This window comes from Anopheles ziemanni, chromosome 3 (genome assembly GCF_943734765.1).
Source record: "Anopheles ziemanni chromosome 3, idAnoZiCoDA_A2_x.2, whole genome shotgun sequence".
NCBI classification, from domain to species: Eukaryota; Metazoa; Arthropoda; class Insecta; order Diptera; family Culicidae; genus Anopheles; species Anopheles ziemanni.
Window position 1 is genome coordinate 6780197 of NC_080706.1, and position 14980 is coordinate 6795176.

The following is a 14980-nucleotide window of genomic DNA, read 5'->3' on the forward strand; positions in this document are numbered from 1 at the left end:
TTTTGACAAATGTCATTGGTGCCAATGTAGAAAACTACGAGAGCTTGAAGTGTTCGGTTTGTTTCGCTTTTTTTGTCCACTGGAATTTATACAGTGAAATCTGATAAATCCCTGCCAATGGTTTCACCAGTGCTACGCTAAATGAATCATCCAGCCAGCAACTCTCGTACCGAAGTGCACAGCAAACCACGGTTTTAGTGGCCCTCCCCAGCAAACGGGAGCAAGCTGGGAGAATCCGAAACAGTACACATCTTGGAGCATTTTCTTGCAGTGCCACCACAATAATGGACGGTCATATCAACATCGATCATAATCATCAGCCTGTGGCCGGGGCGAACGATGCGGCAGATGGGCGAGGTACGCGGAAGCGTTGGCAAAAGATGCAACCGGACGCCAACAGTTCCCCACATCCATCTTATGGGGTAAGTGTTTGTATGCGCTATGCATGTAAATGAGTCATCCTGGACGGTGTGGGATGCAAAAGTATGTTGCTGGATGCCTACCGTCAATGTGATAATGGTTGATTTCCACTTACAATCCTAGACAACCGACTCCATCCCGCAAGTGACAATACGCGATAGCAGCAGCCGAGGGAGGGCTGGTCCATCCAGGGGTGGCCCGCCGGGCAGTTCAAGGCAACAGCAGCAGGGGCAGCAACAGCAGCAACAGCAGGAAGCGGAACAGTTTAACGATGAGGAAGGACTGAAATACGGAGCGCAACATGTGATAAAACTGTTCGTTCCAGTAACCTTGTGCATGATGGTCGTAGTAGCCACAATTAGCTCGATCAACTTTTATACCATCAAAGATGTGTATTTGTAAGTGCTTGAACCTACCTTTTCTGGTGGCATTTATCAGTAACCTTGCATATGTCTGCCCTTCTCAGAGTTTACACACCCTTTCACGAACTCACGGATGATACAGGGACGAAAATTTGGAATGCCCTTGCAAACTCCCTCATCCTGATGACGGTGATCGTAATCATGACGATACTGCTGATCGTCCTGTACAAGCACCGCTGCTACAAGGTGATCCACGGCTGGTTGATCGTGTCGTCGTTGCTGTTGCTGTTTTTATTCAGCGGCCTGTACCTGTTTGAAATCCTGCGCGCGTACAACATACCGATGGACTGGTTTACGGCCGGGCTGCTGGTGTGGAACTTTGGCGTCGTTGGCATGATCTCGATCCACTGGCAGGGCCCGTTACGGTTGCAGCAGGGCTATCTCATTTTTGTAGCCGCGCTGATGGCGCTAGTTTTTATCAAGTATCTTCCAGAATGGACTACATGGGCAGTCCTAGCTGTGATATCGATTTGGGGTTAGTTGTAGCTTTTTTTTTTAAAAAAAAAGGAAAGACTTCACAATCTTCTTTCATCTTTTATCTTTTGCAGATTTAATTGCAGTACTTACTCCTAAAGGACCGCTAAGGATATTGGTTGAAACGGCACAAGAGAGAAACGAACAGATTTTTCCAGCCCTCATCTATTCATGTAAACCATTTTCCGCCGTCGATGTTTCGTCCTCTAATGAGACCTACCAATTAAGATTGTCCTTTGTTTTGCAGCCACAATTATGTACTCATATCTTGGTACCCATACGGACCCCGAACGATCCGCTCCATTGTCGGGTGAGCGGACCATTGGCACGGGAAGTGGCAGTAGAATGGCCGGAGGGTACGGAGCGGTCAACAATCTCGGGCCGGCGCAACCAGGCGCAGCCGTAGAAGGTACGCCACTGGTTACCTTTCGCAATGATAGAACGCATGATTTACAAATGGGTACATGATTTGTTAATTTCTTGCTTCTTTCCCGACTTTCACCGGTCCATCGTGCCGATATTTTTCTTTGCTTTAACATTCTTTCCGGCTTACTAACCGATATCATGGGGTGGAGGATTGAAAATAGATTGCTTACTTACATGTTACCTTCTGAAACTAGTTTAAGTTTCTTCATATGGAAGATATCAGTCACGGTATGTGTCACCTTTCACCTGATGAATAATTGCAGATCAATCGGCTGGTTTCACGCAAGACTGGGCTGCCACGGCCAACCAAAGAGTCACTCGGCGACAAATCGAGGTGCAGGCAAACATTGCGAGTAATCCGTCCAGACCCGAGTACCGCACGGTGACAGCGGAAACGAATCGTCCCGGGGGTGACCAGCAGCAGGGTGCTGCATTGTACGAACAGGCAGAAGAAAGTAAGTACGATGGAAAAGTGATACGATGTTTTACCATCACTAATCGATGCTTTCGTTCAATTTCATTTTAGGAGGAATCAAATTGGGGCTCGGTGATTTTATCTTCTACTCCGTGCTGGTCGGTAAAGCTTCAAGCTATGGAGATTGGAACACGACCATTGCGTGTTTCGTTGCAATTCTTGTGGTATGTTTCGATGCGCTTTCAATTCCCGATGATACAAATTAGTATAAATATATGTTATGTCGTTTCTTTCAGGGACTCTGTCTGACATTGCTGCTGCTGGCCATTTTCCGCAAAGCGCTGCCAGCCCTGCCGATCTCGATCTTTTTCGGCCTAATCTTTTGCTTCGTCACCAGCGTGATCGTGAAACCGTTTACGGAAGCGCTTGCGTTGGAGCAGGTGTTCATTTAGTTAATGTAACCAGGGAATGCCGGACAGGAGCACATTGGGTTACGCTGTTAGCCCGTTTTGGACACACCGTGTCATGCAGCATATCTAGAATGTTTATTTAATATCATCATATTTTAATGTACGGCGGAAGACGCTAACTCACAAAGTAATCTACCGATATGGTGCAATGCCACACCAGCGTGCGGCATCGCCATATTAGGCATTGGTCTGCATTTGATTGGAAAGGAATCGAATCGGTTCCGTTTGTGTCGCTTAAATTTTGAACGATTAGTGCAATTTAAAACTAAACTAAACAGTCGCCGATAGATTGTGGGGGGAAATGATATGCATGTTCAAATATTCAGCAAAGCTTCATTTCTGTTTTTCTCTGCGAAGGAAGTGCCGCGCTCTCTCATTGTTGGATGTAAAACCGTTTCGCACCTTATGAAACTCCCGTTTTTTAAATACTAACATCAGTATCGGTGGCCTGTTGATGTTTCTTTCTAGGAAAAAGAATTAAGCAAAGGAGGGACTAGAGTGAAAGTAGGCTTTGAGGTAAACGTCCGCACGTCCCAAGAGATTTCCTTCCATGAGGCGCACAAAGCGAAGAAAAAAAAGAGACAAACAAAATTGGGTAAACTAAAATTTGCTAGATCGAGGAACCTAACTTTTATCGTAATTCTTTTCTTTACATGGTAATATACAACTGTAAACCAATTATTACTGACTGGGGAATAAAATGGCATATAAGCGATGCATTTGGTCGCACATATATGTATTTTTCGTGTCTGTTGTACAATTAATAATAGCTGAAAGTAATTCGAGGGGGCAGCGAACGTACGTCGTGTGCTCGAAAAAATTAAATGATGATGAAACTGTTGTCAAGATCGTAGCAATTCGTCCATTTCATACATCTTGCTTGATGGCTTAAATCCTTCCATCGTTACTATTCTCTTTTCAGTATCGTCCCTTTCGGCCATTATCGTTGCGATCGTTCTTTCTTTCCCGACTGCGCGAGCGGCGCCGATCGCGTGAACGGTCACGTCCACCTCCGATTCCACCGCCTCCTCCGCCGCCACCGCCGCCACCACCACCGCCTCCTCCACCACCACCACCACCCCGGCGGGGTGATCTCGATCGCGAACGGGAACGTCCTCGACGGCGCGAGTACAGGTAGCGGCGCAGCTCGCGCGAGATCGGCTTAAGGTGCATGAAGTTACAGAATCCTGACCTGGTACACTCGCCCATCTCGTACTGCCGGCAGCAGGCCTCACGGAAGTCCGTGACCGGTGACAGCTCCGAGTACACCGGCCGTCCGCCGAACCACCGATTGTTCAGATCCTTGGCGGCACGTTCGGCATCCTCTTCGCGGCGGAATTTGATGTACACGTTGCCGACCAGGTGATCGCCCAGGTTGTCGCACACGTTCATCTCCTCGATTTCGCCGTACTTGTCCTCGCACTCGACGAACACGTCCTCGAAAAAGTTATCGTAGTGTTCCTGCATCTCCTCGTCCGACACGTTCGCTACCAGATGGCTACCGTCTGCGGATTTGGCAGAGTTTTGTGGATTGACGTACAGATTCTGCAGCAGGCATGTTTGCGAGAACGTTGGCTTATTGTGAATGCGGGAGCAGCGGTCCCCATGACGGCAGGCACCAATTTTGAAGTAGAACGAACAATTGACCCTGCGTTGGAAAAGAGCACCATCAGTCAAGCATCATAACAACACGCACGGGTACAGGATGGCGTCGAACAACAAAACATCCCAACAGAAAAGCCGACACTACAATCGCGTTGGCTAAAAAAAAACACCATTGTCAATACTTACTTATCCTTTTCGGTACCGAAAATCGAGGCCAAGTATTCCGCCATCGTTTTTCGTCACCTACGGCAGTGGGAGATCTGTATATCCTTAGGAAATTGTGCGGAAGCGTCGAACGAAATGCTAAATGCTGGGGTAGCAAGTTTTTTCTAGAAAACTGAAAGATGGCGATTTGACAACTGGATGATGCGACTGCTGTCAACATCCCTTTAGGAACGGTATGCATCATGCGGGAGTTATAGATTATGAAAAACTCCATATTTCATACAATTTCATAGCGCGTATGAAAATTTTATAGAAAATTGATCGTTTGAATTTGCTTCAACGATAAAAAGATGAAAATTAATAATTAAATTTGATCGTTATTTTCCCATTCACGAATAAAACGTAGCGTTCGACGACACGCTTGTAAACGTACCGCCCTTACTGACTGTCATGTTTCGGTTAATGTTTTTCTTCGTTTTTTGTCGTTTCCACCCTTCGCATCATAGTTCTTTGAACTATTTTCAAAAACGACTTTCGCATTAGTGCAAAGATTTACCTTGCCATTTCGCCAAAACTTTAAGTGATAGAGACATAACTGTTTAGTTAAAATGACATGTCTCAATGAGATCTGTCATTTGAAATGGTGCTGATAAAAATCAATCTGAGGAAAAAATCGTTGCACCAGATCGAAGATGTGTTCACGCGTTAGCAGTGGCGGGGTGGCCACTACTTCGGCCTTTGGAAGAGGTGGAATAAAAGTTGTCCATTCGCTGGAAACCGCTTTCAGTTCGGTTTATGCAATCGAGGCGCTCGGTGGTGTAGAGCTGGTTCGCTTATTGAACGCGGCTTCTGACAGAGTCGAACACGATCCGGTGGTGTCCAAGGTGCTCCTTCGCGTGCAATCCGTGTAACCTTTTGGAGGGGCGGTGTATCCCAAAAGGTCTCCCAACCCTACATCCGTTCTGTATGTGGACTGTGTGGAGTGTCCAGGGCTTGTGTTTGTGCGGGATCCAGTGTGTCCTTGTTCGCGTCGCCGGAAAGTGAGAGTTTCCCTGCAATTGGGTCACAGTGCTCGGCGCGATTGGAAAGGTGGAAGGGCGGTCGAATTTTCCTTTCATTATGTTCTAAGCGAATCGACCACAAAATCTTCGCCGTGCGCGGAAAGGAAGTCGCATGAAATAAAACACCCTCCGCTGGTGGTCGATTCGCAAACGGCAAGATTGTTGGAAAGTGGCTACTCAAACCCTATCCCCCTTTATGGTTGCGGCCTAGATGGTATTCCTGTTACGGTGAAATTATTCAAGCATCAAATGTCAGTCCAGCCGTCCAACTGGGCGCCGGTGGTAACACCTTCGAAAGGGGCTGCGAATATGCGGCAACGGAGTAGTAAAATCAATAAACGTGAAAATAGGAGACGGAAAGGCGACCAGCGGAGGTGCGGGCAGCTGTGTCCTGTAGCCGTACCAGCAGGATACGAACGCTGGCAATGGTGCATGGCTGCGTTGTGCCTCTTGTCGCTTGTCGGCAGCACGCTAGCCCTGGCCACTTCCGGGCACGAAGGGCACTGCAAACATCAGCATCCGAAGGCGCACGAGGTGAGTGGGGATTTTATGTTCGTAATCAAACCATCCCGAGGCGATAGGGGTGCTCGGTTGGTTTTAAATCCAATTATAAATACTGTCCCCATCGCTATCCCGATAGTGTTATCAGTTACAAGCATTGCAACTTACCTTGCGCACGTGTAGTCGCCATTTCAAGCGGAGTGTTTTGCACGTTCGAAAGCTTTTTTAGGAATAGGACATACTCATGGAACCCCCTGCCATATGTTTGTCAAGCGAGGAAGTTTTATATCACCACCGCTCGTCATGAATGACCGTTAGGTGCATGATTGCCTGCAGTGATGTCGTCATAAATCTGTGTTATCACTCGTGGGGGTAATAGAGATAATGATGATTTCCAGTTTCCCCTATGCAAAGTTTCCCATTTCACTGAGTGTGTACCCATTTCGCATACGGTACCTGAACATGCAAAATTGAGACACATGGTAGGGATACCATTCATTCTGTAAGATTACGTTTGATTTTTCGATAAAAGAAGCGTATAAGTGACCAAGCGGGATATCGTTAACTGGAAATTTTTGTTGCAGAAAATTTGTTAAAACTATTTCATTCAATTATTTTTTAGGCAATTAGGCAAAATATAAAAATTAAACTAAAAAAAGGTTCTCCCTTTGATCCTTTGAATCACCTTCGGTTTAAATCGGTGTAATTTATTGGTTACACCTCACCAAAATGGACCGGCAATTTGATCAGTTGCAACACTCGATTGGGATATTTTGCCACACAAAATTACCAACTCGGCGACACTTAGGTATGGCGTTTTTTTTAGGAAAGTTCACCCGATGTTGAATCACCCTTGGACCATCATCATCATTATGCAGACAGGGTTGTAGCAATGCATTCACTTCGCCGAACGGGACCTGAAAATTGAAGCGAAGGACACGCCCGCTCATACAAACTATGGCCAAAGCTGCTACTGGGAGAGTGTTGACAGTGTCGTCGGCCATTGGCAAAGTTCGATTAAAAATGCGGTTTATGCACCGTATTTTTGAACGGCATGTTTTCATCATCGGACTGTTTCTTTGGAATCCTGTCTAGTTAACCCCCATCGATCTGTCCATCAAAACCTAATGGGTATGTGTGGAGAATGTGCTTTTATTAAAATGCATGCGTGCCCCGACTAGGCAAATGCAACCGATCGATCCAAACATACAACTATTTTCAGCAGCCTTATGGGCATGGTGGGGTATAGGTTCGATGTGCTTCGCTTACAACATACCTAAATGTCGCATCAAAATTCATGCTGTCTGACCATGCCCGACAAATGTGGTGGAGGGAATGAAAACATAAAACACGAACCCACCCGCAGTGTTTCGAGGTTTCTCACCTTTCGGATTGGACCATCAGTTGGGATTTTTCACGATCAGCGGTCGATTTTCACTGGCAGACACGGGCGGACCGTGGAGCAGTTTCACGCCCTGGAATTGATTTCGAAAACTTAAACAGAAGGTAGAAGAAATTGATCAACGCAGCAGTGGTGGAGAGAGAGAGGTAGGTTTCGCATTTTCCACTGTTGGTACACATTTTCCGCTTTGGTGGAACAAATGGGGAAACAAACTAACTAGAGATCCGTTGCGTACGGCGTGAATTGGGTGTTGGTCAATGGCAATTGGAAGCTAATTGAGCTTTTGGAATAATCAATCAAATTAAATGTTTTACCACATGATCGGGTACATATTTTACCCATCGTTGCAGTTCGTTTTCCATATTTTACTCATCGTTCAAGCGTTTTTGATCACAATTTCGTGCAGTAAAATTATGAAAATTCGATAAATGTCTCCCAAACAGTGTTGCTAAATGTTAAATTAGGAAATTTCCTTTTTGTATTTTTGTTTCGAATAATTTCCAGTTCTAACGAATTATTTTTCAAACCGTAACTCCAACCGTAAAAGCCGCAATGATTGATTGTTTCTCTGCGATGCTAAATGCTTACCCGATCATTGAACTCGCAGTCTGGACTCGTTCTCATGATCGCCGCGTAAATGATCCCCGTACTCGATGAGTTGTCATTTAACACCCACCCACCCCTTTTCAACCGACCGGCAGTGGGTGGTATAAATTGTTGCTAATTCTCGCCCCTTCAACCTGTCGACGATCGAACCACAGACGTCGGGATGATGAATGAATGGATGGGCCATTGAGGCCCTTTCTCGGGGGAAGTATTTGTCCTTCGTTTGAGTTTAGTACATTAGAATGTTAGATGTGCTACTTCGAACCCTTTTACGAATATTAAAGAATAAATTCCGAACGCTCCCATAATGGAATGTTCATCGGTCGAACTGGGTGTTTTCGTTTTAGGGCCACTTTGTGGTTTATGCGTTCCTAAAACGTCGGCTTGTCGAAAAAAGAGTACAATTACTCGATTTCGCCATTGCACACGCATAGACTCATAAATAAATATTTACCACCGGATAGCATGGCAAACCCTCGCCGGCTGTAGCGACACGAAACTTCCATTTGGAATACGAGAACTTGTCACGAGCCGCTTGAAAGGTGCGACCAGCTAACCCGATTGTTTCCCCCCAGGTTTTTCGGGCGGACTTCCCACACTCCCCCGGCGTTGTAGTGTTGTAATTATTCTCACGGTAGAAGGTTCATGTCCATTCGAATGGGCTGAGGGCTAGTGAAAGAATATTTTTCACGGAAGGTACATAGCGTCCCAGACCGCGTTTGTGTGCGCTTTGGGACGACGGAACTTGCATGCCCACGGTCACGTTTCTTTTAAAAATAATGCACCTACTGTCCAATGACGCCAGGGAGTTGGAAGTACGAGACCTCACCGATGGCGAGCACACGTCGAAACAAACAACCATTCTTCTATTGACATCACCGGCGGGGAGCCCTTAAAATGTCGCAAGCCGTTCTAAACCGCAATCTACTCCAAAAGCAAACAACCTCGACGGAGGTTTTGCTATGATGAAGCATGACTCGTTGCTAACACTTTAGATTAAATTGCATAAACAACGAAGGTGCATTGTTTAAGGATGATTTCCTTTCAGATTGTTTCTTCCTCCAGCTTTGAGACAATGGAAAACAATCGGTTCTCGGCGGGAAGTAATAACGGTTTGACGCCAATCATCGTGACATCGTGAAACGCAGCGATTGATCGTTTGATCTAGTTGTTGATTACTTCCTCAGAATGATCTAATATCGGAAGAATCCGCTTCAAGGCAAGTCTTAAACATTATTTACTTCAAGTCTTGTGAGCTATAGATCTCCTGTTCAGCATCGTTTTGTTAAAGCTTCCTTTTTACAAACCATTTCGGTTACAAAGAACCTTCCGACGTGTTTAAGTTCTCTCACTCGCTCAACTCGTGAACATTAGGCCAAACATAATTCTAGTCGGGCGTGACTTTCGATCACGATCACGATGAAACGAAACCGCTAGGCAGGGCAACGCAGAAGCCAACCAACTGTTGAGTTTCATGTAGGACCAGCTTAGATGAACGTTTACGTTGACGGTAGGCATAGGAATCGCCACCCACTCCCGTACGGTTTTCGAGTTGAGTGATTTTCGGTTTCGGTCCGAACTTTGAATTGTCCCAGAACCGGTTGTTACGATTCTATCGGGTGGTTGGGAGTACAATTGAAGTCGCTTGGAGGCCCTAGGGCAGTTGTAGTAGGACCGAAGCCGATCTCCTTTTATTCGTTGCATCGTGGCGATCGTTTCGTGAAATGTCGTAGCCATGCTGGCGACGGTGGTGTTGAGTTCTCTAGCAAAATTATGTTGCAATAAATTTGCCAAATTTCGACGTGAAGAAAGGTATTTTTTACTGTACCGTTGGATGCAAATACCATCATTTTACTTTTCGGTCTGTGGCGCTCTAATCTGTCCTTCATATAGACGCAAGTAAATCAATCAAATTATTTTTGAACCGTTAAGTATGACTCTGAGCATTAGACGACTGCTTTTCCGAACGGTTTTCTGAGTTAACTGTATATGTTTTATTTTTTGCTCATTGCCTTTCCGGAAGGATTTAACTGATTTTATCGTTAAGTGTTTATGTTCTGCAAAACCATTTATTTTGCCTCATGATAAATGATCGTTCTCTCAACTTGTTTCTACGAAATAATATTTTCGTCTCCTACTTGTGGTCATGCCATTTTCTTGAGGTTTCAACAGTCCCAAAAGTGTGTCCAATCACCAAAAGTCAACCTAGTTGTCAACCCCATGACGTCAAATGATCTCTTTTATTGTCTCTTATAAAAGATGAAAAACTTTGCCTTAATCAACCCGAGAAACTGGAGGCCAACGATCCCATCGAACCGCGTGAAATAAAACGGTCCGTTCCAAAGTTAAGGGCGATCGATATGATTTGGCATGTGCACCCGCGATGGTACGCCCCGCCAAGTAGCATATAAAACCGCAAACCACCACTCCCTTCCTGCCCCCATGGGCGACCGGTAGGCGCGGTCGCGGTTTTACCGAAAGGTTAACGAACGCCAACTGCAACATTTCGCGGTGCGCCCAGGGTGTGCCCAACCTCAAAGACCTCGACTGCAGCGCTGGGCTGGGCCGGGTCGCTCCAAAGCCCGGCGACATCGGCCCGGTGCAATATTATTATTAATCGACCCGGTTGCCAATGACTATTTCTCTCTATGCTGGGGGATGTGCGAAAAGTTGGTCCGTCGTCGACCGTGCGGGAGCCCATGTGGTGATGTGACCGAAGTCATCAGCCTTTCGGCGAAGGTATGGTGTCTTCCCCCTTAGCTACCCGACCGTGGATGACTGTCAAGGTTCAACGTTGCACCCAGCGCCACTGAGCCGAGAACTCGAGATATCTGGAAGGAGAGAAATTGTTCAAATGTCCCAAGCGGAAGGAGACAAGGGTGCTTTCGCAGCTCTCTGCAGGCGACGGACCGCAAACGAATGGCGAATGCTCATAAATCGCGAACCAATCGCTAAAGACCACCACCGGCAGCATCATACCCTTGCAGACAAAAGTGAAAGACCTCAACCGCACCTTCTAGCGATGCAGTTACCGGTTGCAGCGCGCTCCGAGGGTTGGTTTGGGATTCGCTGCACATCGCTGCACGGCTGGCTTGCGGGGAAAAGTGGGTGATCTATCTCTGCCCCATCGAGCTCCTTCGCTTTCTCGGTACGCTGCGGTATACCCAACCATCCATCGTCGCCACATTGAACACACTTCGGCGGGGGGGCAACTTAAATCTTCCGTTCCGGCCCCGTGACGCCGGTGATGCTTAGTTACTCGCTGGCCGCTCGCTCGCAGTTTTCGCATCCATTGCTAGATAGAAGGGTTGTGATTAACCTTTAGCGAGTTTGTTTTTTCTTTTTTATTCATACCCACCACGCGAGCGTGATCGTACGCGCGTCGTGAACGCATCGGAAGTAATCCAACCTCTTGCTGTGTGATTACTGTCAATCGATGGTAAAATCGGCAAACGGTCCACGGTTGGTTGCCATGACTTTTTCGGAAGCTTTGAAAGTGTACGGTAACAACTACCACCCCGTACCGTGCACTGGAAGGTCCGCTCACCCTCCCGGTGAAGGTTGAGGCCGTTTGAATGATTTGTTTGCATCGTCTTTCAAGCCATTTTCGATTGGATTTGCAAATGTGGTATTTACAGTGAAAGGTATGTTCTGTGACGAGAAGCTTATGGAAGGAGACTCGTGTTTCTTCAATATTTATCTCGATGTATGGCAATCATTGAAATGTGAGCCATAACAACCCCAAAAAATAAGTTGATCTTTAGTAAAACTATAAGAAGATGATTATTAGATATTTTCGATAATCATTCGAAGGAGATAATATTACCCCCATTAACATTGCGTCAAACATGCATTAAAAAAGACATCTTATCTTCATTGTTAAAAACCACTCCACAACGTGGAAAATAAGAACCTAGAACAACTTTACTTCCTTGTAGTTTGCTAATGAACACGTATTTAATTTCTGTCACGTCGGCAACATTGTTCCTTCTGAACCGAAACTCTTATGACACAACATCCAAGCCGCGTACTCCCAGCGTCCTCGTACCTCCATTTCCATTCGCATGCAAGCGAAAACCCGTCCCGACGCTCGGAACGCGTGCCTTTTACTTCATAAAATTCAAATACACACACCTGACGCGCGTAAGTTCTCAAGTGTAGAGTTCTGTGGAGAAGCCTACCATTCAACCGTACACTTCTGGGGCACTTCAGGCACCCCGAAGCCCACGGGCAGGATCTCTGGTGAAGCAAATCAATATTATAATTTGCATATCTACATAGTGAAGCAGGGAGCACGGTATGGTGGTGGGGTGTACGATCCGGTATGTATTAGCTACGAAACGATGCTAAAACCCCGTTAAATACATACCCTGGCCGTACATTGGACGGTTTTACCTTGAAGTGCGCGAGGGTTGCACTTGACATTAGCGAACCTGCAGTTCTGTTGCGAGCAAAACCTTCGATAGTGTGCCACGAGTAACGATGGGGGGTGCGTGGAGGGAACGGAAGGAATCGAGGTTCCTTCGGTGAGTTACACTGAGGAGCTTTTACGAACTAAAACCAAACGAAGCAAATCCCTTTCGGCAACGGTCCAACTCATCATTAGTAGCGTAGCGTGTTCTCGTGTGGACCTGAAGGAAGTCTTGGTAACTGGAAGTCTTAAGCCTCCAATAAGTCGGAAGCAATGAAACCTCATTCTGCTTGGGCAAAATTCTAAATTAGAGAAGGGGAAGTTAGAGCATCGTAGGCTGTAAAGGGAAGTTCTCAAGTCCAACAGACTTACGTCTTACGAGACGGGACCGGTTAGTGCCAATTGCAAAGTTACCAAGTTGCTAATTCAAAGTAAACCGCACCGTGCGGAGTGAGCGGTGTGGGGAATTAAGGAGATTTCTAACGGCCAGCGAAGGTCACCGTCTAGTCGATTAGAATCGGAGCACACGAGGGAGGAGAACCTGATCCGTCTGCGCCACTGCCGCGCTTTCAGATTTAGCTCGCTCGAGTCAACAAGTTCCGTTCGAATCGAAGTTTCTTCAGGCTGAGCCTTCAGTGACAGGTGTGGCCGTTGAAACACATAAATTACCAACGACCAGGCTTTCGTAGATGGAGCTCGCGAGAACTCTTTGAAGGAGTTTATTAAACAATTCTTTCGTGACCTGACGTGGAGCTGGTATTACGGAATAGCGACTCAATTAATCGGTGCTAATCGAGTGTGAAAAAAAGGAGCTGTGTGAGCGATCAGTGTTTTACTCCAGGAAACAGGATCCGAGGGAGTTGAACGATGTAGAATCGATGGCTTTAATGGGCGCACCTTCTTTCCCATAACCTCAGCGAGGTAGCGAAGAGAATGAATACATCATAAACGAATAAACCCCTTCCTTGTCGATGCTGTCTGACTAACATTCGATCGTCTTTTTCTTCTCTCTTTCTCTCACGACAGGTAAGTAGCACAAGCAACTATTTGAGGAAGTATCCGACGACTTACTCGGGAGGACAAGATGGTATGGGATATGGTGTATTCTGTCGTGGGAGTGCCACGAACGGCTTCGATCCTTCACTCGTTCGCCGTTTAGAACTAAGACCGACGCAAGGCAACATGGACTTGGAGTCGGCCGAGATCTGAGGATACAGTGGAATATTCTTGGAGCACTGTATTCTGTCGAAGGAAATGCTGACAATGGGCACGACGACGACGACGACGTCGACGATGATGATGGTAGTAATGTTCCAATCAGTCTCGTGCATCTCGATGGTACCGGCAGAAACCTACGTGGGAAACCATACGTGGTCACGTACTGAGCAACTCTCTCGTCTCTAGAGCGTACCACCCGGGAGTCGTGACGTGATTCCTCGAAATCCTCGCCAAAACCGGCCTGCGTCACCGTGCCGTGCACGAGCATAATCAATCCTTTATGCCATATCCGTTTGTGACCGGCGCGTATCTCTGTGACGGCAGAATGATTAATTATATCATTTATTTTGCGCGCTTGATTGGCATTGCTGGAGGCGGCCTAGAACGGGGCGAGAACGGGTTTGGGCGACTGGGAAGGGAAGTGACAAGGTAGTAACAATCGGATAGATGTGCACGGTCCCCGCTCGGCTTCACCCCCCCGGGAGTTACCGGGTGGATAAAGTAATAAATACCGTATGCATAATCTTATTATTCAAGCACATGCAATTCAGGTCAACGATTTACGAATGACTCAGTCCGCCACCATTGCAAATGGAAGTTGTGACGCGGTCCCCGTTTTCACTTTCAACCGCGGCCGGGGGATGAGTGTTTGGTTGATTGTTGTCTTAGGTCTCGTCTTTTTCAATCTATAAAAGAGAAAGTTCGGTATCTGAAACGATGATTCGCGCACGCTTCTCGAGCACGGCCCAACGGAACGTTTAACTTTTTGTGAATTCAATGCACAAAAGTGCTATGGATTGTTACCGCTTTACCGATTTGTGTTTGGCCTTTTTTTCTGGTTCAAGTGGTTTTTCCTTTTCTTCGGAAACAATGGGATCAGAAGACCCGCGTGTGTGTGTTTGAAACTCAATTTACTTTTCATTCCGACGCAAGCGGATGTTTCGGAAGGAATTAATCTTGTTTAGATAGCTTATTAATTTTTTTTAACTGCCCGTAAACATTAACTAGCATTTGGAAGCATTCGGATGGTAAACGCCCACACGTATCCTGTGTAAAATTGTGTGCATGCATAGTGACTGCACCCGGAGGTGCTCGCAATAAAAGTGCACACAAACGTGCACAATTACGCCGTAAATCATTTTGTGGAACAGAGAACCGTTCCGGTGGACGCTAAATCCTTTCTCCAATCAATTCCTTCACCCGCCCGACACCCCGGCGGCAGAGCATTCACTTAACCCAAATCACCCAGGCCAATTCTGGCGTTGATGGTCTCTCGGTGGGAGCCTATCGAGCCTCGAACCAAAAACTAGGCGACACCGTCCACTGGTTAATTAACGGCCCGTGAAAGCACGTGATTGCAAAGGCTTCCCGATGGTGTGTTGTT

The 14980-nt window shown here is 46.5% G+C and overlaps 3 protein-coding genes across 4 annotated transcripts in view; 2 read left to right on the forward strand and 1 right to left on the reverse strand.

Moving 5' to 3' along the window:
- Positions 1–35: 35 nt before the first annotated feature.
- LOC131288201 (presenilin homolog) lies at positions 36–3348 on the forward strand. 2 transcript variants are annotated; one of them, XM_058317315.1, is made up of 8 exons: positions 36–422; positions 544–818; positions 887–1317; positions 1391–1489; positions 1564–1776; positions 2006–2197; positions 2269–2381; positions 2454–3348. In XM_058317315.1, the coding sequence occupies exons 1-8, from the start codon at positions 285–287 to the stop codon at positions 2607–2609; spliced, it is 1617 nt and encodes a 538-aa protein (XP_058173298.1). In that variant the 5' UTR covers positions 36–284; the 3' UTR covers positions 2610–3348. The 2 variants fall into 2 exon arrangements, with proteins under 2 accessions (XP_058173298.1, XP_058173299.1); XM_058317316.1 differs by having other exon boundaries at positions 1564–1725.
- LOC131288202 (splicing factor U2af 38 kDa subunit) lies at positions 3347–4555 on the reverse strand. Its single transcript, XM_058317317.1, has 2 exons — positions 4419–4555; positions 3347–4275 (listed from the first exon to the last, which is right to left on the reverse strand). Exons 1-2 carry the CDS (start codon positions 4460–4462, stop codon positions 3546–3548), a joined length of 774 nt encoding a protein of 257 aa, XP_058173300.1. The 5' UTR covers positions 4463–4555; the 3' UTR covers positions 3347–3545.
- Positions 4556–5890: 1335 nt separating this feature from the next.
- LOC131289581 (leishmanolysin-like peptidase) overlaps positions 5891–14980 on the forward strand; it is a 28866-nt gene continuing 19776 nt past the window's right edge. The window contains exon 1 of the mRNA XM_058318869.1: positions 5891–5992. Coding sequence (XP_058174852.1) covers positions 5891–5992 — 102 coding nt within the window. The remainder of the gene's footprint in view (positions 5993–14980) is intronic.

Coding starts and splice junctions, on each gene's coding strand:
- LOC131288201 (XM_058317315.1), top strand. CDS start 285: ATGGACGGTCATATCAACATCGATCATAATCATCAGCCTGTGGCCGGG. Junction 2,198..2,268: donor GTACGAACAGGCAGAAGAAA/GTAAGTACGATG, acceptor ATTTCATTTTAG/GAGGAATCAAATTGGGGCTC. Junction 2,382..2,453: donor GTTTCGTTGCAATTCTTGTG/GTATGTTTCGAT, acceptor CGTTTCTTTCAG/GGACTCTGTCTGACATTGCT.
- LOC131288202 (XM_058317317.1), bottom strand. CDS start 4,462: ATGGCGGAATACTTGGCCTCGATTTTCGGTACCGAAAAGGATAA. Junction 4,276..4,418: donor TTCGGTACCGAAAAGGATAA/GTAAGTATTGAC, acceptor TTTCCAACGCAG/GGTCAATTGTTCGTTCTACT.